The 27,397-nt window shown below is 37.4% G+C and overlaps 2 protein-coding genes and 1 pseudogene across 2 annotated transcripts; all 3 read left to right on the forward strand.

The window, feature by feature from the left end:
* The first annotated feature begins 297 nt into the window (after positions 1-297).
* Positions 298-1,024, forward strand: LOC113296506 (FBD-associated F-box protein At5g22730-like). Its single transcript, XM_026544808.1, has 3 exons — positions 298-396; positions 500-655; positions 749-1,024. Exons 1-3 carry the CDS (start codon positions 298-300, stop codon positions 1,022-1,024), a joined length of 531 nt encoding a protein of 176 aa, XP_026400593.1.
* Positions 1,025-9,505: 8,481 nt separating this feature from the next.
* LOC113300312 lies at positions 9,506-10,422 on the forward strand (annotated as a pseudogene).
* A 9,228-nt stretch (positions 10,423-19,650) lies between these two features.
* On the forward strand, positions 19,651-20,682 carry LOC113296507. Its single transcript, XM_026544809.1, has 2 exons — positions 19,651-19,831; positions 20,255-20,682. Exons 1-2 carry the CDS (start codon positions 19,651-19,653, stop codon positions 20,680-20,682), a joined length of 609 nt encoding a protein of 202 aa, XP_026400594.1.
* Positions 20,683-27,397: the final 6,715 nt, after the last annotated feature.

Genomic DNA, 27,397 nt, shown 5'->3' on the forward strand with positions numbered 1-27,397 from the left:
ATAATTTATTAAACATGGTATGTAGAAATGCACTACATTTTACTAAACATGCTCGGTTTTGCCAAGGGTAGTATGAATTAGGAATGCTCAAGTACAGGAAAATCGATATACATTTTACATGATAAATATCCATCTTCTCTCAATATACTTGAAAACAACTCTAAATAATTGTTATCTTATAACTCTAAATTACATCATGAACAAGGTACACTAATTTATCAGTAGAAGACTTTATTTTGCACCGCTTTGAATCACTAGTTGATGCGGAGATTGAATTTAAACGTGATTGTAATACTGATGTGCCTGTGCCACAAGAGAATTTCCCAATTACAACTAGGGGTTATTAAAGAGCTTTCTAATGTGAAGCGTCTAAAGATATCTGGTGACACTTTCGAGGTATGACGCATATTTGTAAATTGTCATGAATCAGTTACTCAATGTTTTCCTGATTAATTACTCGATTACAGTAATCTTACAAACTTATGCTCTTTGATCATAGGAACTCTTATTTCCAGACGACCTTTTTACAAGTTGGCCCATGTTCCATAAATTGGTCCGTTTGGAAGTGACTTCGAAGATCTCTTTTTCTAAGGATAAAACTTTATTGAACTTTCTCAGAATCTCACCCAATTTAGAGACAATTGTTTTTGCTAAGGTAAGTATAACTCATTATGCGTACCTATCCAGATAAATTGCGTTTAATATAATTTTTTATATGTTCCTAAAATTTACTGATATCTGTTCGCAGGGATTTGTTGCACACCAATCCAGCACTGATAGTGGTTGGACAGCAGCTGTGGTGCCTCAGTGTATGTTGTTGCGCCTCAAGTCCGTGAAATTTTGCAAATTTTATGGGCACTTGGAAGAGGTCAATGCTGTAAAGACATTTTTGAAGAATGCAGGAGTTCTACAGAGGATGATTATCAGGTTCCGTCATAGTTTATCAACAGATGAGCAGAACAAAGTAATGAAAAAGTTGCTTAAATTTCCAAGAAGCTCCGCTGGTTGTATTATTGAGATCTGAGGTCTCATAATATGAAGCTTTAATATGGTTAACCCTTTTCTGGTTTAGTGCCAACATATATGCTTTAGCTAACTAGGCAAGTTTTTGGTATGTACTACTAGTCACATTGAAATAATAGTATATAAAAAGGCAGTAGCTTAATAAAGCATCAGGTTCAGTACCAGAGAGTTTAATTAATTATTACAGCAGCATCTAGTGAGCTTCTTTACCTTTCTTGGAAGATCTTGATGCTTGAGAGTTAAAACACATTCACGGATGAAAACGGCCTCTGGTATTTGCTTCTGTGTGGAGAAGTTTCAGCAGGTCGGCAAGTTTGTCTTCGCCTAGTGGCGGCAGCAGACCCTCAGCAAATGAAAATTCAAGTTTAGTCGTCTCACTGGCTGCAAGTCCTGCATGCCATTCTACACTAAGTTTCGAATTGTCACATAAGCCTGGAAGAATATGAAAACATTTACGACCCTCAGGACCACTATGTCTTCGAGTAAGCTTTTCTGTTATTCCTGAAGAAACAGCAATGACCCTCCGATCGTTCTTGCCATAAATACGCTTTGCACACAATTCTCCCATGTCACGACCATCACAAACATAGAGTGCAAAGGCTACATCGTATGATTTGCTAATCATCGTAACATACTTGATGTTAAGCTCTTCGGCCTTTTCTAAACTTTTGTCCACTGCCTTCATCTCTAGATAAAATTGTGAAACTGACCCAGTCTCATTAGCAGCATATTATTATTTCTTATTAATGTACTAAATAAAGATTAAATATAAGAAAAAAATTTTAAACGAGTAAAATATCAAAGCTAAAACTAGCAAAAACATGAATAAAAGTATGAATAAACGGGTACCCGATACCCGCGGGTATCTAACGGGTATTACCCGTTTGGACCCGTTTAGATTCGGGTCCAATCGGGTAATTACCCGTCGGGTCCTAAGTTGCTAATGGGTCCAACTTTAGGACCCGTAACCGAACCCAAGTCTACCGGATCCGGTTCCGGTTCCGGGTAATGGGTACCCATTGACAACCCTAGTTAGAATTGTATGCTTCTAAAATTTTGTTGGATCACTTTGCATCCAAATACCCAGAGGACTTGTCTGTTTCTGATATCGTGCATGAGCCAATTGATATCTTCTCAGTCCCAATAGTATCCCCATATTTTGTTCTATACTCACTTCCATGTGAACTAAAAATTAGGTTTGGGAGTAATCCTTTATTTCTGACAGTTTCAGTGTCACCATATTTTCATAACATAATTGTGAAGTTGTCGTTTGTAAATACTGTATTCTGGGTTGATCCCCATATTTTCAGGCTGTTAATTTTCAGGGATTTGTTTTTGTACATTCCAGTAGGTGTATTTATTTTATTTTTTATGTTTTCGTTTACTTTTTCAATATTACGAATTTCCCATCTTAATTTTTACGTTGGATGACTCAATTACATTGAGGACAATGTAATGTTTAAGTGTGGGGAGTGGTTAACTTTTTACTTTACTTTTTTCAGGATTTTTTTTTTTGTAAACCATGATCAGCTGTGTAGCGGGTCTAAGAAAAAAAGGGAATGATTGATCAGCTGTTTAGCGGGTCTAAAAAAAAATAATAATAATAATAAAAATATTATTGTTAGGGTTATGACCAGCTGTGTAGCGGGTCTTCAAAAACAAAAATAAAATAAAATTATGACCAGCTGTGTAGCGAGTCTCTTGTTCTCTCTTATTATATGACCAGCTGTGTAGCGGGTCTTGTTTTGTTTTGCTCGAGGACTAGCAAAATGTAAGTGTGGGGGAATTTGATAAGCACGAAAATGCGATGCTTTTTCACCCGTAATTACAATAGCTAGGACTCATTATTTGTCTAATAAACTTGTTTTAGTTGTTTTTGCAAGAATAAGCTCTTGTGGAGAATTGGCTCGAAAAAATGTTATTTGCACCCGGAGGACACATGTTATTCGGACTCTCAATGTTTGTTAAGGGGGACCTCAATTACTAAGGGGCGCCCAGTTACTAAGGGGTACCTTCTTTATTATTTGGAACCTATGGCTATTCGCACCCCAGTTCAGGATAAGGGGCAACCCTTTCTTCTTCGTTTGAAAACATTTTTGGCGGGAAAAGTTGATATTCACGAACAAGAATTATGGTTGGAATTTCGGGATGTTTTGGAGGAGATTCAATCGCTTGGATTGTTTTCAATGGACCTGTTTGGGCCTAACAGGGTTGGTAAGGCTGTTCGATTCAACCAGAATTGGCTAGAATCATGGTTTTGGATAAATCAGGGTTCACGAGTTTTTGGCTGTTCATCTGCGTATATTTGTGAAGTGGTTCGGCTGAGATTTAATCAGACAGTTAGTTGGAATTAGTTGGGAAATGACCTGTTTCATTAAAACATGGAATGTATGTGCCCTGGAATCGATTGAAAAGGAATTTACATGGTGTTGGAAGAAAAACAGAGTATATGCACATACATGGGTTATTCTCGGAATTTCTGAGTTATTTTTGGAGTGCTAACTGTGGCTGGACGGAGTTGGAATCGTGCTGATTGTTTACTCAACAATTTAGGAGTGTGTCGACATCAACAGACGCTTGAAGAAGGATATAAAATCTTTTCAGGGAAGGAATATTTGACAGAGAAATAATCTCGGGATTTGTTGTATTTTTGGGAAGATTTCATAAGACATCACGAACTTAACTACTACTTGGGCGTGTTTCAAACATATTGGAGTAAGTCAAGCTGAACAACAACGCGTGAAGATATAAATCAGGGAAGAAATTCTCGTATCTTGTATGGGAATATTTTTATTGCCTGAAGGGATTATTTGGAGTTAAGAGAATTTATTTTCAGTCCAAATGGGTATATATGTACTGCGGGGATCACAAAATAGGTTATCGAGAGTTGGGAGAGGATACAGAGCTGAAGAGGAGAAGTTGCAGAAACTTCTCTGCTGCTGCAGAGAGGTAGAAGACGACGAACATAGACGACGACACGGGTCTCTCGTTTTAGAACTGTCACAGTTCAAGGCTTAGTGATAGTTATTCTACGGCAGTTCCCTAATATAGTTTCTGTAACAGCTGCTTGCAAATTGTAACAGTGGCTTTGTAACGCCTGTTAAGCGTTCCAAATTCCCAGTTTATGTTATTTTTCTCCCCTTCTTCATTGTAAACACCATTTGAGCTATATAAAAAATATTTTGAGAGTGTCTACATCATGAGTAGCTAAACCCTAACACTGGGACGACGGAGGAAGCCGAATTTCATACACGGGTGAATTTATTTTATTCTTTTTATGACTATTGCACTTATTTAAATTGATTTATGATTTGATTTAATTAGTTATTATTTTATTTGATGGGACATGCTTGCTTAAATGTTTGATGTCCCATGCTTACGATTTATAACTAATATTTTGAGAATTTACCTTGGCAAAAATAAGAGCCCATGTTTTTATTTATTGAGCTATAATTGTTGAAGAATAAATAATTGAGCCTTATGTTATGAATTCGGTGGAATCCTAGTCCCAGTAACTCTCGACTTTGTTTATTATTTTCTTTAAATCTTTAAATCTAATCTACACAAGTCTTAGAGTTCGAATCTATTTACTACAACTTCATTAAAAAAAAATCTTACAATTTTGGCGTCGCCGACGCGGACTTGTTTTTAGATTAATTTTTAGGTTTATTTTTATTTTGTACAGTATTTTCACTTCATTTTAGATTTTTTTTCCTTTTTATGCGTTTCTTTTTGTATTTCTTTTCAGGGAAATTTTGAGGATGATGTATTCTTCTGGGGAGACGTCACCTAAGATGACGCTGGCGGAATATAAGCTTAGAAAGTCAAATTATCAGGAAACCTCATCTGAGATGACGCTTGCTGAATATAAGCGTGGGCAACGGTATCGAGTTTCTTCTCCACATGCGGTAATTGAAGAATCCCCTCTAATGATATATGAGAAGTATTACAAATACACACCACCTAGTTTGGAACAAAGATTGAGAATTCTAGAACGCTGAAAATTATTTGATGATGATAATGATCAGTCTTATAGTGACTCCCTATTCCGAACAGAATATATAGATGACCATGTGGATGATTGTATAGATGATTTTCCTAATTCCATAGATGAACCTATCTCGCAAGATCATTCACCCGACTTAGAGGTTGTTTCTAGACCCCTAGACTTCCAAAAAATACCTAATTTAGGGTTAGAATTGTATGCTTCTAAAATTTTGTTGGATCACTTTGCATCCAAATACCCAGAGGGCTTGTCTGTTTCTGATACCGTGCATGAGCCAATTGATATCTTCCCAGTCCCAATAGTATCCCTATATTTTTTTCTATACTCACTTCCATGTGAACTAAAAACTAGGTTTAGGGGTAATCCTTTATTTCTGACAGTTTCAGTGTCGCCATATTTTCATAACATAATTGTGAAGCTGTCGTTTGTAAATATTGTTTTCTGGGTTGATCCCCAAATTTTCAGGCTGTTAGTTTTCGGGGATCTGTTTCTGTACATTCCAGTAAGTATATTTATTTTATTTTTTATGTTTTCGTTTACTTTTTTAATATTATGAATTTCCCATCTTATTTTTTACGTTGGATGACTCAATTACATTGAGGACAATGTAATGTTTAAGTGTGGGGGAGTGGTTAACTTTTTACTTTACTTTTTTCAGGATTTGTTTTTTGCAAATCATGATCAGCTCTGTAGCGGGTCTAACTGTGGCTGGACGGAGTTGGACTCGTGCTGATTGTTTACTCAGCAATTTGGGAGTGTGTCGACATCAACAGACGCTTGAAGAAGGATATAAAATCTTTCAGGGAAGGAATATTTGACAGAGAAATAATCTCGGGATTTGTTGTACTTTTGGGAAGATTTCATAAGACATCACGAACTTAACTACTACTTGGGCGTGTTTCAAACATATTGGAGTAAGTCAAGCTGAACAACAACGCGTGAAGATATAAATCAGGGAAGAAATTCCTGTATCTTGCATGGGAATATTTTTATTGACTGGCGCGATTATTTGGAGTTAAGAGGGTGGTATGATCACAAGAACCATCAAGGGTATCATATATTTGTCTCTTGTAGTGATCCATCTTCATACGTTTGATATTACTTGGACGAACCAGATTGGGAGTTCTAATAGAGTTTCCAATAGGAGTTATGGAGTATTCACGACATATTTTCCCAATTAAGCATGGAAAGCCTAACTTCTTGTTAAGTGATGTCATCGAGACCATTTGAAGAATAATAAATCCACAAATATCAGGACCTTGATCACCCATTTCAAGGAAATAGACCAACTCCGCAAATTCACGACTCCACCAAGAGTTCTCGATTGTGGAGGGACAAATATTAGAAATGGCAAGTTTCCCGAAAATCCGTCGAGATATACTAAGAAATTTTCCTTCTATCCAATCAACATTCTTGTGAAAAAGACCATAAGAAACGGTTTTACAAGATGGCTTTTCTTCCTTTGGTCTAGGAAATCGAAAATTACCCATGAGAGTTTTGGTAATTTTTGAAATAAACTCTCTATCAATTTGAGTCTTTTCACTATCAAACATAGTCTTGAAGGTAAATTTATCAAGATCAACATCATGGATATTAACATAAAAGATCCTTGTAAAAGTATCAAAACCTTCACCAAGACCATTGAAGATGTTCCCAAGATTGTATTTTTCAAAACAAACTAAACCTTCTTTATAACCACTTTCCTTTACCAATTTCTTTTAGGATGAAGTACCTAGAAGAAATTTTCTCAAAGGTCAAACCACAAGAATTGTTGATAAATGCAATTCTAATAGAGTCTTGATCAATTGGAACAATCTTACTTGAGAGAGATGATCTAACAAGACCTTTAGAAATTTTCCTTGATTTCTTATCATCATCATTAGACCTTCTCATTATAGAAACAAAATAAAATTGAGGGAAAAAACAAGATAAGAGACTTACTTGATGTACTTCCTTGTATAAATTTCTTTCTTCACCTTTTTTTTTACCTCCAATTAGGCTTTAATGGAGCCGGTACGCGAACCCTAGAATAACCCTTGTTCGTGTACGCGGACAAAGCGAGGAAGAAGAAAGGTATGCGAACCGTAACCTATATATCCCAGCAATGCGAGATATGGGATATGGCACGTAACGTGAAGCAGGATACCCAAGAGAGTGTGGGCATGGAGGAAGCTCCGGGAATACTTGAGGAGCTTGCAGCAAAGTTATCTCAAATAGATGCGGAGTCTTCTGATGAAGACGAGAAATGGCATTCTGCTACCTATGTTGTAAAAGGCGCTCTAAGCACTGGACCAGCGCCTAAACAAAAAAGGCGCCTAAGACGCCAAACTAAGCTTTCTGTTGTTATTTTCTAAATTTCGGGAGCTCGCCTGGGGCGCCTTAGGTGCCCTAGGCGCTAGGCGCTGGGATTGGCTCCTCGCCTTGCCCAGCGCCTTTTACAACATAGTCTGCTACTATTTATTATGGAGGTTTCTTTATATCTCTTTGAGCTGCAAAAGAAACTGGAGGATGTAAGGGATCCAGAGAAATGCAATTGAATTTGAAAAAGTATCAAAAGAGAGTGAGAGATGAAGAAGATGTTGGTGTAGCTAAGAGAGTGAGAGCACGGCAAATCTTTTGTAATGCAAAGGGAGCGAGAGATGAAGCCAGTCCAAATATAACTTCTCCGCCTACTCCCTCTTCTTCTGCTCCTGTTGCATGTAGGACGTGTGGATGTATTTGCCGATCTACTCCAGTTTCTCAAAGGATAGGAAGCAAGTCTCGAATGGGTGAACGTCTTCGTCCAAGAAAACCAGTTTTTGGAAGGATAGGAAGCAAGTCTAGAATTGATGAACGTCTCCGTCCAAGAAAACCAGTTTTTGAAAGGATTGGAAGCAAGTCATGCTTCGAAAAGCTAGGCCGCAAGTTTTATGTACAAAATACTTAGCAAGTCTATTTTTTTGAAACGGAAGAAATAATATTAGATAATTAAAATTTGATTAGTATGGAGTTTACGTTCTATATTTTATATTGAACCTAATTCTCTTCTGTGATTCTATATTTTTGGATGGATATAGATGTAGGGAATATTGTAATTGAAATTTTTTAACTGGATTCATCACAAACCTGGCTGACAGTTTCTCTGTAGTTACTTTGTATTTGATGTAAGCTTCTCCTCCTGCCTCCACCGGGGGCAACTAGGCCAACCATAGCACGGCACCGACCAATTGTTGAGTGACACTATTAGCCCATTCAGGAATTAGAACATCAATACAACCATGTCTTTCCATAGAGATATTACTAAAACCCCATCAATGTTACTTGTACATAAGACAACATTGCATTTTAAAATACATAAGAATCGGACTCTATTTATCTAGGACAGAGCGGAATGCAGCCCAAGCTGGGCAGATCAGCTGTCCTGCAAATTCTACCCTACATGATTATATTAGTACTACAGACCGTGCTGATTTGGCAAGGCAAACACGTTTGCCCGCCTCTTGAGTATTTAGGGTTAGAATCTTGTTATCTCCATCTAGGAGAGTTTGGTAAGATTTACGTTTTCTTCAATCATCTTAAGACTCTCTCCGACTCTCCGTGATTTCGCTTTCCTTGAAGTCTTCACTCCCATCATGACATCCACAGGCCAATCTCATCAGACAGATCCGAATTCACAATCACAACTATCATACTAATGCCTAGATTGTTCGGCTATGAAGTCTGCCATTTACATTCTCTACCAATATACTTAACCTCGACGACTCACTATTAATTGCTACAAGATAACGAACTTTGTCCAGAATCACTTGACTTCGCTTTCCCACAGTAAAGCTGCATGAATCACAATGGTATTTCATATCTAGGCTGTCTGGCCTTTTAAGGTTCCACATCTGATGCAACTTAATTAAGCATTGTAAGTAAGCAGAGTGTTCCTGCTTAATTGAAACGACAATCTTGATTCAATACGCAATCTAATGTTGTAACCGGTATCATATACTACAAAACCATTATGTGCCTTCAGCTTCTTAGCAGTTCTTGCTAGTATGGTGGGAACAGAACTCACTACAACCTGAAAAGCTGGTTTCCTATGAAAAAAGAATACAGTAGCGGCATAGAGTAGTGGTGTAATTCCTAAAGCAAAACTTAATAACAAAAACCAGTGGGAATAGAGTCCTGGTGTCCAGTGGGCACAAGGTAGTCTTGTTCCAAAACCAGTGTTTCGAGAACCTTCAGGAAAAGACGAGTACACCGAAAATAGGCATCACACGCACATTCCTTTTGGAGACATCTTTCTTCTTCTGGAACATTCCATCCAAGGCGGTTCCAATTCTCGGCTGGGATTACCCTTAGCAGCTTAGGTTATAAATAGAGGCTCCCAGAGATTCTCCTTTCACACATTCATACCCCTTTGTGTTCTGCGATCTCTTTTTTATTTCCCTTAAAAAAATTATTACTCTCTCTTCTACACATTCAACAGGAATTTTCTTGAATATGCCGATGCAGATATTTGTGAAAACTCTAACCGGGAAGACAATCATCCTCGAGGTTGAGAGCTCTGACACTATTGATAATGTCAAGGCTAAGATTCAAGATAAGGAAGGCATCCCTCCTGACCAGCAACGTTTAATCTTTGCTGGAAAACAGTTGGAAGATGGCCGTACCCTTGCCGACTACAACATTCAGAAGGAATCCACTCTTCACTTGGTGCTCCGTCTTAGAGGTGGTACGCAAATCTTTGTTAAGACTCTAACTGGCAAGACCATCACTTTGGAAGTCGAGAGCTCTGACACCATCGATAATGTCAAGGCTAAGATTCAAGATAAGGAAGGCATTCCTCCAGACCAGCAGCGTTTGATTTTTGCTGGTAAACAGTTGGAAGATGGAAGAACTCTAGCGGATTATAACATCCAGAAGGAGTCTACTCTTCATCTTGTCCTTCGTCTTCGAGGTGGTATGCAGATCTTTGTTAAGACTCTAACTGGCAAGACATCACTTTGGAAGTCGAGAGCTCTGACACGATCGATAATGTCAAGGCCAAGATTCAAGATAAGGAGGGAATTCCTCCGGACCAACAACGTTTAATCTTTGCTGGTAAGCAATTGGAAGATGGCGGTACCCTTGCTGACTACAACATTCAGAAGGAGTCTACTCTTCACTTGGTGCTCCGTCTTAGAGGTGGTATGCAAATCTTTGTGAAGACCTTGACTGGGAAAACAATTACTTTGGAGGTGGAGAGCTCTGACACCATTGACAATGTAAAGGCCAAGATACAGGATAAGGAGGGAATTCCTCCGGATCAGCAAAGGTTGATTTTTGCAGGAAAGCAGCTCGAGGATGGCCTTACTCTGGCTGATTACAACATTCAGAAGGAGTCTACTCTTCACCTTGTGCTTCGTCTCCGAGGTGGTAATTAGAAATTCTTCTTGTTTGTGATGATGATTGCGAAGAAGATGGTTTAGTTATTTGCTGTTACATTGTGTTTAATAGAATGCATCATTATTTTCTATGTAAGCTCTTTTTGAACTTTGGCATGCTCTTGGCTTGCATGAATTCAAGTATGTTTAATGCTTAATGGGTTTTCATAGTATTTCCCTTTTTTTTTGGAATTTTAGATTTAAAGTGTTCAATTAAATGGCTGAATTGAATCTGTCTTGAGAAAATAAATAAATACTTCATATCCACAAGGTTTTCAAAGTCGCTGGAATCTGCACATCACTAATACAAGTGTAGTAAGCAGTGAGCCAGTGACTTGGGCCACAGACATCTTGCAATCTTAGCAGCATTTCGTGGATGCATATCTACATTCTGTCAGCTATTACTTTGCGGACTTGATAATTAAACTCTTTTTGAACTTTTGCCTGCTCTTGGCTTGCATGAATTCAAGTATGCTTAATGGGTTTTCATAGTATTGCTCAATGAAAGAAATTTCGTCTCACAACTCATCACTGGTTGCTCAACGAAATAAACTATGTCGCACGACACGACATTTATTTTTGTATGCCCCATGGCTATGGGAGTCCATGGTCCAACCACTACAATAAAACCCTAATGGAATATTATGTGGATAATATCATTTTCCACCGTTGGATCGTCTGTCTATCTATCTATCTTATAAGTTATACCCTAAAATACAAAGGGTACCCTAAAATATGATCAGCCGTCACTGAACTAGAACTAGACTTTCTCTCTTCATATTTTTCTTCCCCTGTTAGAGATCTCGACAAAATTCTTTCTCAACAATGGGTTATCAACAGGTTGGTGATTCTCGATCCATTTGCTACCTGATTCTTATCCTTTTTTAAGTTTTTTATGATATGAATTCATGATATTGCTACCAATCTACTGAACATGGGTTTGGAGTTTGAATGTTTCTTCCATGATCAGTCTTTTGAATCCATTTTGTATGCATATTTATTGTCCCTCTTAGTCAATTTCAGTTGGAGTTTGAATGACTCTTTGAGTTCTGCACATTTGTTTTCCCTGTTAGTCAACACCCCATTGACTATAATGGTTTGTGTGAAACCCCAGAGATATTTAATTCATCTCATTCTTCTTATTACCTTTGAATTCAAGTATTCCCTTGACGAAAATCCAAGGGAATGCACAAGTGATCTAGATATAACCCTCAACATCCTACAATAATGGACCTTAATAACCAATTTATTATGATCTGGTCCAAAATGCAACAACTTGATCCTGTTCTGCTTTTTCTATTGGTATGCAGGACCCATTTCCATTACTAATATATTAATTCGACGGTGACTCGTTGGAAGTTGTTCTGCAGAGTAACACGATTGAAGTAGACCAGACTGTACGGGTGCTTGCTGAAGTTCCTGCGCCAACAAGTGAACTTACAAGGGGAGTGGAAACTGTAGCCGAGGTAAGAGTTCCTGGTGCAACAAAACCAGATAAGTTTCCAGGTGCTGGCAGACTATATGTAGGCACTGCGAGAAAGTTCAGGACGTCGAGGAATTTGAAGACGTTGGAGGCTTCAGTGTACAGAAAACACATGCGTCGTTGTACAAACAGATCTGGTTGAATTATGGGCACATTGCTTCCGACCAAATTCTTCCAGATTCATATTATTATTCCAAAGTAGTCGTTTTCTCTGAATTAATGAGTTTTATTGTGGATATGAATCGCTACCCTCTCGAGGAGGTTTCTTCAGATGTGATTGACTATTGGGAGAAGAACGTAAAAGAGCATTAGCGAAGCAGGATCAGGCAAAGGCACGAGTCATTGAGGATGAGCATCATTTGGTCTTGGCAAAAGAGCGACTTTCCGCCTTGGAAACTAAAATTTCTACCTTACTCATGGCGAAACAAAATTTTCGAAACAAATGTGGTGGCCCTTTGCTGCTTTTTAATTGCGGCACGAACTTGTCACCTGTCAAGGCTCCAGTGCAAGTGGATGCAATTATGATTGAAGAACCTATAGGTAACAACCCAAAGACAGTGCCTTCTAAGGGAAACCTGTCACCTGTCAAGGCTCAGTGCAAGAGGATGCAATTATGATTGAAGAACCTATTGGTAACAACTCAAAGACAGTGCCTTCTAAGGGAAACCTGTCACCTGTCACCTGTCAAGGCTCCAGTGCAAGAGGATGCAATTATGATTGAAGAACCTATTGGTAACAACTCAAAGACAGTGCATTCTAAGGGAAACTCGTTACCTGTCAAGCCTCCAGTGCAAGAGGATGCAATTCTTATTGAAGAACCTATTGATAACAAAAACTCAAAGACAGTGCCTTTTAGAGGAACTGTAAGAAAAACACGCTTAATTTCTAGCTGTAGTTAATGAAGTTTAAAATCATGTAATATTGCATCAACCTGGTGACGGGCTGGGATGCATGTGTGAATTTTAGAATCATGTAATATTGCTGGAACTGAATTTCAAAGTGAATATCAAACTTGAAATATCACTATGGTAGCTTTTCTTGTACTCGTCTTTCCATGGCATATTCATTACGGCCAGCAATAATGTCCTATAGTCTCTTCATTTGTTGACAACTAAAGACTGTAACTGTTGGTTTGAAAACAAAGCATCCAAGTTGGCAAGAATCAGCTCATGTAGAACTTGGAGCTCTTGCATTGATTCAAAAAGGAGAGGAAAAAAGTGAAAATAGAAACACTTACAATTTGGAACATAATTTCAACTAAGTGAAATAACTTGCTGTTAGTTTTAGAAAGCGAAGCAGTAACAGTTGCGTAAAAAGATAGCAGATTCATAAAGCATCAGGTTCAGTACTGGAGAGTTTAAAACACATTCACGGATGAAAAGGGAGTGTGGAAGTTGCTTCTGTGTGGAGAAGTTTCATCAGGTCAGCAAGTTTGTCTTCTCCTAGTGGCAACAGACCCTTTTCAAATGAAAATTCAAGTGTCGCCTTCCCCTCACTGGCTGCAAGTCCTGCCAGACATAATGCACTACTTAATTCACCACCTACGCTTGGAAGAAAATGAACATATCTCTGATCCTCGGGATCACATTGTATTCGAGTAAGCGTTTCTTTGATTCGTGAAGAAACACCAAAGACCCTTTCACACCACCTGCCGTTAATATCTTGCCCAACGGAACAATCATTGAGTTCATAGGAAGTATTCTCTGATGTAATGACCGCAATATTCTTGAACTTGAGTTTTTCGGCTTTTTCTAAACTTTTGTCCACTGCTTTCATCTCCAGATAAAATTCTGAAACTGGCTCAGTCTCATCAGTAACACATTCAGAATACGCATAAATGGGTATACCATGACAGTCACGGATAATACACCCGAACCCTGACACTCCATTTTCATTACAGATACTAGCAACATGAATCCAGTTCATATGTCGAGCCTTATTCCGCCTTTCTATTAGCGCTGCAAGATTAAATGGTTGCTGAACCCAACTTATCCAATTATCTTCACCATATAAAATTTCACGAGACAAGGGAGGCCTGAATTGTTTGGCACGTTTGGCACGATTTCCATCAGCCTTGTCCTCGTTAGCCATATTCTGAGCCTGCAAATATGTTGGAGCAATTTTTACGTGAGAAAAAAAACAAAAAAAAAACAATAACTGGATCATAAAAGAATCATATTCTGACATAAATCGTAAATCGTAATCCCAACTCGTAAACCATCAAGATGTTGGTTAAACTTCAACATAGAAGTCACCAACAAGTTGGTTAGGACAATGTTAGGAAATTGATGTAATCCTAAGGGAATTAGAAGTCATCTAGTTCTAAGAAAAGGAAAGACATGTAATAAGGTAATAGGACTAGGAAAAGGAAGTCATAGTTCTATATATATATGATCACCAAAGTTGTGGTTGATCATATGAGCAAGATTAGAGCTTGTGTTTAGTTTTGAGAGATTTTCTAAACATCAATAAAGAGAGTAGTCTTTATACAAGCTAAGTTTCATCTTGCAGTTGCCATTAATTGGTATCAGAGCGTGTTTCTGAGCCATGGAAAACGAAACCACCATTGTGGGTGCAAAACAGTTCACGCCACCATCAATACAAGTTCCAATCCTCAACGCCACAAACTACACAGTATGGGCCATGATAATGAAGGTACTGATGAGAATCTACAAAGTTTGGGAAACAATTGATCCTGGTAAATTGGACCCATACAAAAACAATGTTGCCATTGGATTACTCTTTCAAGCAATACCAGAATGTCTTGTTCTAAAAATTGGTGAACAAGAAACTTCAAAGAAAATTTGGGATGCAATAAAGGCACGTAATCTCGGAGTTGATCGAGTTAAAGAAGCCCGTCTGCAAACCTTAATGTCTAAATTTGAAAGAATGAAGATGAAAGACACTGATACTATTGATAGCTTTGCAGGAAAAGCTGATACTATTGATAGCCTCAAAAGCTGCGTCACTTGGACAATCCATTGATGAAGATAAACTGGTAAAGAAGTTTCTCAATATTTTACCAAGATCCAAGTATATTCATATCATAGCTTCTCTCGAACAAGTCTTAGATTTAAATAAGACTAGCTATGAAGATATAATTGGAAGATTGAAAGCATATGAAGAGAGAATCCTTGATGAAGAAAACAATGGAGACACTCAAGGAAAACTCTTGTACATAAACTCTTACCAACAAAACTCTGCTACAAGAGGAAGAGGTCGTGGAAGAGGTGGTAGAGTAAACAGAGGCCGAGGAAGGTTTAACTCACAAGATAAAACAACAAGTCCAAATGATCAAAACCAAGGGAAAGAAAAGAAGGATAGATCAAACATTATTTGTTACAGATGTGATAAACCAGGACACTTCTCCTCTGTATGCCCTGAAAGAATATAAAAGATGGAAGAAGCAAACAAGAATGAAATAAGGGAAGCAGATACAACTCTTTTCATGCACGAAGTTGTATTCTTAAACGAAGGGAAACTAATACCAAAGAACTACGAATCAAAGGATGTAGAAGAAGGAATCTGGTATTTAGATAATGGAGCCAGCAATCACATGACTGGTAAGAGACACTACTTTTCTGAACTCAACGAGAAAATCAAAGGAAAAGTGAAGTTTGGGGATGGATCTTCTGTAGAAATTGAAGGGAAAGGATCAGTTCTATTTCAGAACAAGACCGGAGAACAGAAGCTTGTCACAAACATCTACTTTATCCCAAACTTACAAAGCAACATTCTAAGTTTAGGACAAGCTACAAAAGTTGGATGTGATGTTAGAATGCGACAAGATTATCTAACAGTTCATGACCCAAGTGGAAGACTTTTAGTTAGAGTCTCACGCTCACAGAATAGACTCTACAAGATAAGTCTCATGATTGGAAGGCCATTGTGTCTGAATATGAGACTGGAAGATCAGACATGGAACTGGCACGCAAGGTTAGGACACATAAGTTTCAGAACCTTAAAAACTATGTCTCAGAACAAGATGGTTCGAGGGCTACCACAGATAAACGATGAATCAAGGATCTGTGAATCATGTTTAATTGGGAAACAAACGCGTCAAGGTTTTCCAAAAGAAACAACATTCAGAGCCTCAAATCCATTAGAGCTTCTTCATGCTGATTTATGTGGTCCTATTACACCATATACACCACTAAAAAACGGAGTGGTGGAGAGGAGAAACAGGACTCTAATGGAGATGACAAAAAGTTCTTTAAAGGCTATGCAGGTACCTAATTATCTATGGGGAGAAGTTGTACGACACTCCACATACCTAATAAACAGGATACCTACGAAAGCTCTGAAAGACATGACTCCATATGAAAGTTTGCGAAAGAGAAAACCAAACATAGATCAATTAAGAGTGTTTGGTTGCAAAACATACGCAAAAGTTGATTCTGCAACCCTTAAGAAACTGGATGATCGATCTCATACTCTTGTGCATCTAGGAATTGAGCCTGGATCCAAAGCTTACAGATTATTCAATCCAACAACGAAAAGAGTAATAGTGAGTCGAGATATGGTATTCGATGAAAAAGCAAACTGGAACTGGAAAGAAACTAATGATGGACCAAGTAGGGATCCAGGAATGTTTCACATGAGATGGGGTCAAGTAATTGATGAAGGAAAAGGACCCATAATCATCAATACCAAAGGAAACAATGATGTTAATCAAGAAAAAGAAGAGAATAATGAAAACACTGAGAATAACGAAGAAGTTAAAGAAGAAGAAGAAGAAGAAGAAGAAGAAGAAGAAGAAGAAGAGGAGATCGATGAAATAACCCAACCCATTCCACTGCGAAAATCAACAAGACAGATACAAAAGCCAAAGTATCTGGAGGATTATGTTCTTCAAGCTGCATAAGAATGTGAGATTATGCTACTTTCTGTTAATGATGCACCAAGGAATTTTCAGGAAGAAAAGGTCTCGACTAAATGGACACAAGCATGTAGAGAAGAAATTATTTCAATCAACAGAAACAAGACTTGGTTTCTAGTTGATAAGCCAGGTGGGGTAAAAGTGATTGGTCTTAAGTGGATCTTCAAAATAAAACGGAATGCTGATGGTACTGTCAATAAATACAAAGCAAGGCTTGTAGCTAAAGGATATGTACAAGAATCAGGCATAGATTTTGATGAAGTTTTCGCACCAGTTGCTAGACTAGAGACAATTCGTCTCTTAATAGCAGAAGCAGCATCAAGCTCATGGGAAATTCACCACTTATACGTTAAGACAACATTCTTACATGGTGAATTGCGAGAAGATGTGTATGTTGAACAACCAGAATGTTTTGAAGTAAAAGGACAAGAGCATAAGGTTATAATTTATCAAAAGCTCTATATGGTATAAGACAAGCTCCTCGATCCTGGAATACAAAGTTAGATCAAATCTTAAGAGAAATCAGATTTGTTAAGTGCTCTAAAGAAACATCAGTATACAAAAGAGAAGAAAAGGGAACGCTTCTTGTCATTGCAGTCTATGTAGATGATCTATTTTTGACTGGCAACTCCCTTAAGGTGATCAATGAGTTCAAGAGAGAAATGTCATCAAAGTTTGAGATGTCAGACCTCGTAAAACTCACTTATTACCTTGGCATAGAAGTCCATTAAGGAGTAGATGGGATTCAGATTAAACAAGAAGCTTATGCAAGGAAAATTCTGAAAGAAGCAGGACTTGAAACTTGTAATCCAACTAATATACCAATGGAGTTTGGACTTAAAGTTTCAAAGGCACAAGAAGAAGCTGAGATTGATCCAACAAGTTATAGAAAATATGTTGGATGCATAAGATACTTATTACACACAAGACCAGACTTGGCTTTCTCTGTGGGAGTAGCAAGCCGTTATATGCAGAGTCCACGCAAGTCTCATGGTGATGTAATAAAGCAGATATTGAGATATCTAAGAGGAAAAATCAGCTGTAGATTGAAGTATGGTCGAGGAGGATCAAAAGGAATTGTTGGGTATAGTGACAACAGTCATAATATTGACCAAGATGATGGAAAAGGTACAACTGGTCATATATTTTATCTAGGAAAAGCACCTATTACATGGTGTTCACAGAAGCAAGACACTGTTGCCCTCTCATCCCGTGAAGCTGAGTTTATGGCTGCAACAGAAGCAACTAAACAATCAATATGGCTTCAATAACTGTTGGGTGAAATCAAAGGAAGAGAACCTGAAAAAGTTCTCATCAAGATTGATAATAAGTCTGCAATTGCACTCACTAAAAATCCAGTGTTTCATGGGAAGACGAAACACATTCACAAAAGGTATCATTTTATACGAGAATGTATCGAGAAGGAGATCATCAACGTTGAACACATACCAGGAACTGAGCAGAAAGCAGATATATTGACAAAGGCATTAGCTCGGATCAAGTTTGAATAAATGAGACAATTGATTGGAGTACAAGATATGTCACGGGTAAGGTTGAAGCTTAACGGGGAGAATGTTGGTTAAACTTCAACATAGAAGCACTAACAAGTTGGTTAGGACAACATTAGGAAATTGATGTAATCCTAAGGGAATTAGAAGTCATCTAGTTCTAAGAAAAGGAAAGACATGTAATAAGGTAATAGGACTAGGAAAAGGAAGTCATAATTATATATATATATATAATCACCAAAGTTGTGGTTGATCATATGAGCAAGATTAGAGCTTGTGTTTAGTTTTGAGAGATTTTCTAAACATCAATAAAGAGAGTAGTCTTTATACAATCTAAGTTTCATCTTGCAGTTGCCATTACAAGACACCCAAAAAATTTCAAACATGAAAATAAAAAAAAAATTGATGAAAATACAAAGTAAATAAAACATTACTCACCTCTCTGAACCCTAACGTGATCAAGAAAAATATACAAGCGGAGAAACGAAGCGAAGAAATTTGTTTTTTCTTTTAGATCAGCTCTGGTTTTTCACTTTAAGTTTTACGATCCCTTCTCTGGTTTGTTTCTCTTATTTGTAGCAGCGCAATTTTTATTTATGGTAATTGCCTAATCGGGGAAGGAGATGGCTGTGATCGGGTTTCGGAAAGGGACTACAATAATAACTAAACTGGTCTTGATCTCCCCGGCACGATGTGGTCGAGCCACATACATTTTGGATGTGGCCCCTCTTTATTTTTTTGACACCTAAGGCCGGTTCCAATGGGTTGGCTAAACCCTCTATTTGCCATGCCAGCTCTGGAAAACTGGCCGCGCCACTTTGGGGAATAAGTTAAGCGATCGAGTCTTCACCGAACGGTTGAGACTAAACCGACGGGTCAGGTCTTCATAAGACCAGTCGGTCTTGTAGTCGTCGGTTATGAAATGGTGAAGCAACAACTATTTCTCCCCACGTCTCCCTATAAATTCACCCTATTCAATTCAATTTAATCACACCTCATTTTCTCATTAATTCTATCATCTTACTCATCTGTACCTTTGATCATCTGTTTAATTCAACTCAATGGATTCTTCTGACGAAGAAGTGCGTATTCATATGGATCGATTTAAAGAACAACAACGAGTATTCGTTTAGGCGTTGAAACAAATTGATGATGAATGAGATGAAGATAAAGATCTAACCAACAACTTGTTGCATCTATATTCATCGGGGCAAATACCTAGAGATCCAGAGCCAAAAGAATTGTTCACAAGAAGATATATGTACCGGGGTCGGGATGAATGGCACGGGAAGCTGATGCATGATTATTTTCTTCCCGACTGTGTGTTCTCTGATGAAAGTTTTCAAGGATGATTCCGCATGCCGCGACATTTGGTACTAAAGATTATTGGTGAGCTTTGTCAGGTAGAACCTCAATTTAATTATCAGTATGATGCACTGAATATTAGGGGTCATAGCCCAGAACAAAAGGTTACTTCGACCTTAAGGATTCTAAGATATGACAGACCTCCAGATTCTAATGATGAGTACCTTCGCATTGGTAAAACAACCTCATACAAGTATCTTTCGTTGTTTTGAGAAACAATGATTAATCATTTTGGTCCAACCTATTTACGAAAACCAACTGACGCAGATGTTAGAGAAATATTTAAGCAAAATCAGGAAAGGGGATTTCCCGGAATGCTGGGTAGTCTTGACTGCATGCATTGGGTAAGGACCGGGTGCCCTACCTATTGGGCCGGTCAGTATAAGGGTCACTACGCAAAACCAACGGTTATCCTTCAGGCTACTGCTTCATATGATTGTTGGATATGGCACGCTTTTTTTGGTCTCCCGGGATCTCAAAACGATATAAATGTTCTACACAAATCGCCTTTATTTGAAGATTTAAAATATCGAATTTCTTCTCAGGTAAATTTCAGTATCGACGGGAATCAATACACTCATGGTTATTATCTTGCAGATGGAATTTATCCAAAATGGTCAACTTTAGTTCAATCTTACCGTCAGCCACCTTCTGGTGAAATGGGTCGTTCATACTCATATTTCAATAATATACAAATGGATCTGAGAAAGGATGTGGAACGTGCTTTTGGAATTCTGAAGAGGAAGTTTGCAATCATTTGTGGGCCTTATCGTGGTCTAAGTGCTCGTGAAATTCATAAGACTATGTTGACTTGCATCATTATGCATAACATGGAAATCCAGGAAACTAGTCGTAATAAGAATTGGACTAACCATCAAGATGAAGACTTATGGCCTGAGATTATACCAGCAAGAGGGTTACCTGCAAGGAACTATGCGCAAATGACCAGTCATATTGAGAACATAAATCTATATAACAGGTTAAGGGAAGATTTCAGAGTGAATATGTGGGCTGAGTTTGGATGAGATGGAGGACGAATTAAGTAGTGTTGTTTCATTTGTTATTATATATATATTTAAATTGTTTAAGTATTTAAGTTTCATTTGTTACTCCATAGTTTTGTTTTGAAGCTGTTGAAGTTTTAATTTTTTAACGTCATTTAAAGTAGCGGTCTAGACTCAATCGCTAGCGTTCTAGACTCAACCGCCAGCATTCCTTATAAATATACCTTTGCTTCATCCATTTCAAAATCACACCTTCACTTAGATTCATCCATTTCAAAATCACACCTTCACTTAGCTTCATCCATTTCAAAATCAAACCTTCACTTCTCTACAAAAATACTTTTCTGGTTAAGAAAATGGATGATCCCAGATTCACTGAAGATGAAGATTTATCTCTTTGCAGAAACTATGTAATATACTACTCGAAGAGAGGTGAAGAACGGCGGATGCACGGTTTACCTAGTATGAGTTATTTGGGTAAAATTCATGATGCCTTCTGTACTGAGACAGGTAATCCTCATAACCGGGATCGTGCTGCTTTGTTTTGCCGATTCATGGATATCAAAAAAGAGCTTGTGAATTTTATATCTGTGAAAAGGATTGTCACTCGATATATTCTTAGAGGTGATACCAACGCTGAATTGGGAATACGAAATCGAGACGAGTGGCGAAGATGGAAACGAAAAGATTTCGAATATGAAGCGCATCACCAAATTCTTAAGGAGTTTCTAATAACTCGTATGAGATGTTAGGCTTAATATTATTTTTCATGGATGTTTTCAAGTTTAAGGTTTAATGTAATGAAAACCTAATTTAAGTTTTAATGTAATGAAAAAACTAGATCAATGTTTAATGCAAAAACTAAAAAAATTTCATTCACCATAAGTTTTAACTACTACATCATCATTATTAACATTAAAGATGATACATTAATTAATTAAGTGGTACTATTTCATCGTGATCTTCATAGTTTTCATCTTCAGCTTGAACTCCAAATTGTTTTTCCAAATTTCTCTTGTTTTGTTTTTCTTCCAACTCCTCTGCTAACATGTCCATCTCCATCTCTTATACCATATATTATCTGGGATTCATTGTTGTGGTGTTTGCATTTAGAATCTTATTCTTGTCATAGTCTGAAACATATTTCTCTTGAGTTTGTCGATGTTTTTCATCTCCCTAGTCAAGAAATGTCGGTCTACAGCTCTTTGCTTTTCGGCAATCTTCTGATTCTCTATCAAAGTATCCAAAACACCTTCACTTGGTTCTCCTTATTGGGCAGCTTTTCTCGCTGCTCTTGCAGCATTTCTTCCTAATAATTTTCTCTTTATCGCAACATTGACATTAAAGTTGGAGTTGTTATTTGTTGTGGTTTCTGGTGAAGAAAATGGATTCTCCGAAGGGGGATGAGATGATTGAGATGGTTGTGAAGCTGGCGTTGAAGGTGAAGAAGTGTATGGTGAACTTGCTAGTACATTCTGCATGTTTGCTAACACTTCTGGATTATATTTAGGTAACACTTTCAAAATATGATAATGACTTTCATATGCAAAAAATTTCCCATGTTTATGGTGCCAATAAGTTCGACACTTTCGTTCGACATCAACATCGACAAGACCGCTTGATCGAGCACAAACAGCTTACATTAAAGCAGCGACATACAAGGCAACTTGGGAGTTGATTGTAACGAAGACACCGGAAAATCCATTTGCATCACGATCGTTGATGTTCATATTTTCATCACGAAATTTAGCAAATATGTTATCCCACAACTTAATAGATTGTTGATGGGCACCAAAGACACTATCTTGTGTATTGAACACATAGTTTTTGCAAATGCTTTCATCTTCGGCTACGGTAAATTTTGCACCCCTAATCTTCTTAGCTTTATTAGATTGAGTATTAGATTGAGACATATTAAAGAAATTATACAATACGAGTGAATGAAAGAGTTGGATGATGAAACTTGTTTTAGATTAACAAATGTGAAGAGTAGAGAAGAGAAGGTGTGAGTTAAAATGGTAGAGGAATGTGGTATTTATAGGGGGAAGATTTATGGCCGTTGGATCAGATTCCACTTAGCGGTGTAAACTAGACCGACCGGTCTTACGGGAACCGCTAGCGGTGTAGACTTGACCGAGCGAACTTGACCTGGCCTGGTTAAGTGGAAAATTTGGCATTTAGCCAGGCCGGTTTGCCAGTTTTCCATCTCCATAGTGGGTGCAAAAATGGCAAACTCTTTGGTTTTCCACACCCATATGAACTGGCCTAATTAACTAAAAAACCTGCCCCTTCCAAATCCCCTTAACCATTATATTTTTGAGAAAAAGCAGGAAGTTAAACAAAGCAAAAAGAAAAAAAGTTAGGTAATAAAACTGTTTTAAAACTTTTTTCCTACTTTATAATACTGTCAGAATTTAAAGAGGGGCCACGTACTTGAAGCATATGGCCCGACTACATCGTAGTCGCACCGGGTTTTGATAAGGGGTATTTATTTAGTGTATCTCGTTCCTTCTTAGGTGGAAATAAAGACTTTTGTAGTTCAAAAATGTATAAATGAGTCATGACCAAATTGCCAAGCCAACTGCTTCAAAAGGAAAAATTGCCAACCCAAAATACAAAGGGAAGGCTTCTTTAGCTGGCTTTTAGGATTTGCATATAATTTGGAGGAACTCGAGGACATTTGTGGTTGTGGGAGAATTGAAGACTAATAAGAATCGTATTTTAGAGGTGAAATCATTGTTATCCTTTCAGTCGGTAAATGTTAGCTCAGAGGCCATTCGTTGTCTCTCTTTTTCCTGCAAAGCACAAACAAAATCAATATCAAGTATTACGGGATTAACGTACATGTGTATTTTACTTAATTATAATAAAAACTATAATGCGGAAACACAGTAATAGACACAACAAGATTTTGTTAACAAGGAAGTTGCAAGTGCCGATCTCAGACAACTAATCAACCAAGCACTATCAAATATAAACCGATCTAGTTGGATCCTAGACGATCAAAGTTTGTGCACTAAATCCACATGATGGAAAAACTAATAAGAATTCTTCTTCGTCTTCAAATCTTCTATTGCCTTAAAAAACCTTCACAACAACACTTGAATCCTCTTGTGATCAATCACGCACAGAACAAAGTCTGTTAATAATGGATTATCACAAGATGTCTTTAGATCCGAAGATGGTTTTCAAGATCCCGTCAATACTTTGATCTAGTCTGAGTGAATCTTATATCAGGACAGAAGATTCTCAAGAATAAACAAACTAGGTGAAATCAAAATTTCAACAACCGTTAGTCAATATCAAATCAATAATTGAAAACTAATAACACTGCAATTATCGATCTATTTTCCCGCCAACGATACAAGTAGAGCTTCTTTATTTTCGCCTAATTAGGGTAATTTCCTCTCTGGATAGACGGCTCCACCAGAAATTAAGTTTGTCTGGCTCCTTGCAAACTCAAGTATTTATAGACCAAGGTTGTTTGGACAACAAGGAAATTCCAAAACCGAATATATTTTAAGATATGCATTAAAGTACCTAAAATTCGGTTTTCCTATTTCCAACAAATGTTAACCAATATTTCTGAAAACTCTCATGGAAAAACCTTATATTATTAGTGTTAGAGCATAGCTCGGTCGACCTCGCATGCGTTGCTATATCAAGCATGTTTTTCAATGTTAGTGATCAAAACGATGAGTCTTGATTTCTAGTCTATTATAGCTAAGTCTCGGACTAGGATAGAAAAGTGTAGTTGAGCTCAAGGACTTCATGGTGATTTATCATACAACGACGAAGATATACTCAAGGAACCGTGGAACTTCATCAACGAAAAGGTATGTGGATACTTGAACTTATCTATCACTCAAAAGTCTATCTATTATATCTCCTACTTCTTGTGAGACAAAAATTCATATGCTATATAGACTGGATCATACACATTTGACATTTCGAGCTGAGTATTCACTACTTATCTTTTTCTCGAAATCGTGTGTTGGTAAAGCGTTTCGCTTTGATCAAGTTTATCTTCACCTAGTGACAAAAGTCATGAAAAGTTTCAATTACTTTGAGAATTGCTCTGACGTGAAACGGTCTGTGAATAACGGCTATATAACGTCCTCTGAGAATGTCTCAATGATTGGAATGAGAGTTTAGATTACATAACCATGTATTCCTTAATCCGAAGTTTTCGAACTTTGTTGATTGAGAGAAACCGGAGGAATTGGCTTTGCCAAGTCCGCGAAATCAGTTTGCGAACTCAGTCCGCGAACTGATGGTAGTTCTCTTGCCGAGAATTTCTGCTGGGATTTTCCAAAAACTCGTTTGCGTGTTTAGTCCGCGAACTGGCGGAAGTCTCTTTGCCGAGATTTTCTAATGAGTTTGGAGCTCACATCCAACGGCCCATATTGGTCTACTCCCTTGAATTTCGATGCGTTACGCCCAAAGATAAGCTGCCACTCAATCATATTTATATGAATTGCCAAAAATGGAGTGCTGATCTTATCGTCCTGCTGCTCCTTCTCCTCCCATTTTCATTCTCACAAAAACAAATGTTTTTTTGCTGATCTGACGGTTCTGGATAGGTCTTTTTCTGCTATCCACGGCCACCATTTTCTCTCAAAGTTGAGAAAAGTTTAGAGATAAATCGTGGTTGATAATCAACCCATGTTTGACGCCCACATCCAACGGCTCATATTGGTCTACTCCCTTGAATTTCCATGTGTTACGCCCAAAGATAAGTTGTCATTCAATCCTATTTATATGAATTTCCAAAAATGGAGTGTTGATCTTATCGTCCTGCTGCGCCTTCTCCTCCCATTTTCATACGTTATGCACATCAAAGGTGGAATTGCCAAAAATAATATCTGTCATTCAATCACGCCCATTCCAATTACCAAATAGGAAGTTCTCCTTCAACCTAATTTCCATCAATTGTTCATACGTTCCAAGTAAATAAATAATCCCATTAAAAGATCGATTAATCTGCTAATCAAACTTTGAAAATGTTCTACTACATAAATCTCAAAAGAGGCTGTATCCCAAAGGTTCTCAATTTCTTTCTTCACCACACTGGCACACTCTCTAAGTTTGATTATGCGACTTTTTGATTTGTAAATGTTTCTGAGATGTTTCTTTTTATTTATTTGTTTTGCTAAATTTTGGATGTATCGTTGCATATCTTTGTTTGTAGAGGACATATTGAGAAAAGAGATAACATCCATACTCAGGTAAATCATTTACCTGGAATACCCATCTTACATTGTTGTGTTTGTCGGATTTAAAATGGATTGTTTATTGATGAAAATGTTGTGGTAGAAATCCTATGGATTGTTGTGTAACACTAATCACACTTGTTGTACGATAGAGCTAAAAAGAATATCCCAATATACCTAGACGATCTCCGCAAAGACTGTGTGGTTTGTTGTGAAGGTATCAATATAATCTCAATTTTGTTTATATGTCCACTGAATTCCCTTATATACAGACGTTGTTGTTAGCATATGTCGACACTGTATTGGTTTCTTGCTATTTTGATATTATAAATGTGTTGGAAAAACAAGTTTGGTTTTAAACAATTAAAATTTAATTTGGTTTGACCTGTAAAACCTTTTGCTTCCCGACTTGTTTTCAAGTGAATGCTTAAAACATTGGTCCTATTTTCACACAAGTTTACAAACACGAAGTACATGTTTTATTGTGTCACACATTCTTTGAGAAAAGAATTCTTGATAATAACGAGTCTTCTCGTTTGTGACATCTGATTTTTGGAACTTTGCAAAACAAATTGAAAAATTTGTATTCAATAGAGGAAAAAAATACAATAAATCGTTCTTCACACATGAATTCTGTTTTGTCAACTGATAAAAGCATTGCACACCTTTTCTATTCACTTTATTCTTCTTATAGTGTTTGAATCCTCTTTCACATCTTTCTATATCAATGTCTTAAGCATGCATGGACATTTGTTCTCGTTTTTTGAAACGTCTTGTTTAAAAGAAATAAAACACTAAATAAGTGAATTCTTCTTCAGCTTATTTTTGGTATACAGAGAGAAGTATTGGTAGAAGAGAGAGTAGAGGAGAAAAAGAACTCTTCTTATGTTTTCAGTAGAGAAAGAGAAAAACAAAAACTGAACTCTTTCATGTTTTGGTTTTCATGTTTTGAGAGAAAAACAGCTCAACGTTAACTCCTCTGTTTTTGGTGGAAAAAGAATAGGAGAGGAAAATGAGAAAAACAAGTTTTATTCTTCCATTTTTCTCTATGAGTTTTCTTTTGAGTGAAACAAGGTGGTTTCACTAAGTCGTTTTTCACTTCCAAGTTCTTAGGGCGTTCTCTTGTATACTACAAGAAGGAATGCTAACGATAGTTGTATCCTGGAGGCAACTCGCCAATGAAGCTATAGCATCTCTCTGTTTAGAGGAGTAGCTGGCGATATTGTCTTTAGGACAGCGTATCACATACGTGCCTCTATCAATTTTTTGCTCCGCATGCTACTCGACGTGATGCATCCATCAAGTTTCTGCAAAACAAGCTAAGTATCACTTGTGCTTATTCAATTTATTTTCATTATTATTGTCAATACTCCAACAAAATGTTCATGAAACATTTTTAAACACCCTTGAGTTGGTGATTCCCGAAGGTTAAGCTGTATCAAGCTATGTACTAGAGTCAATTCGAAGAACCATTAACATGGGTAATTGCCAATTCCCTGTACTCGGAGAAAGTTTTGCCGTCA

Source organism: Papaver somniferum, chromosome 7 (genome assembly GCF_003573695.1).
Source record: "Papaver somniferum cultivar HN1 chromosome 7, ASM357369v1, whole genome shotgun sequence".
Lineage (NCBI taxonomy): Eukaryota > Viridiplantae > Streptophyta > Magnoliopsida > Ranunculales > Papaveraceae > Papaver > Papaver somniferum.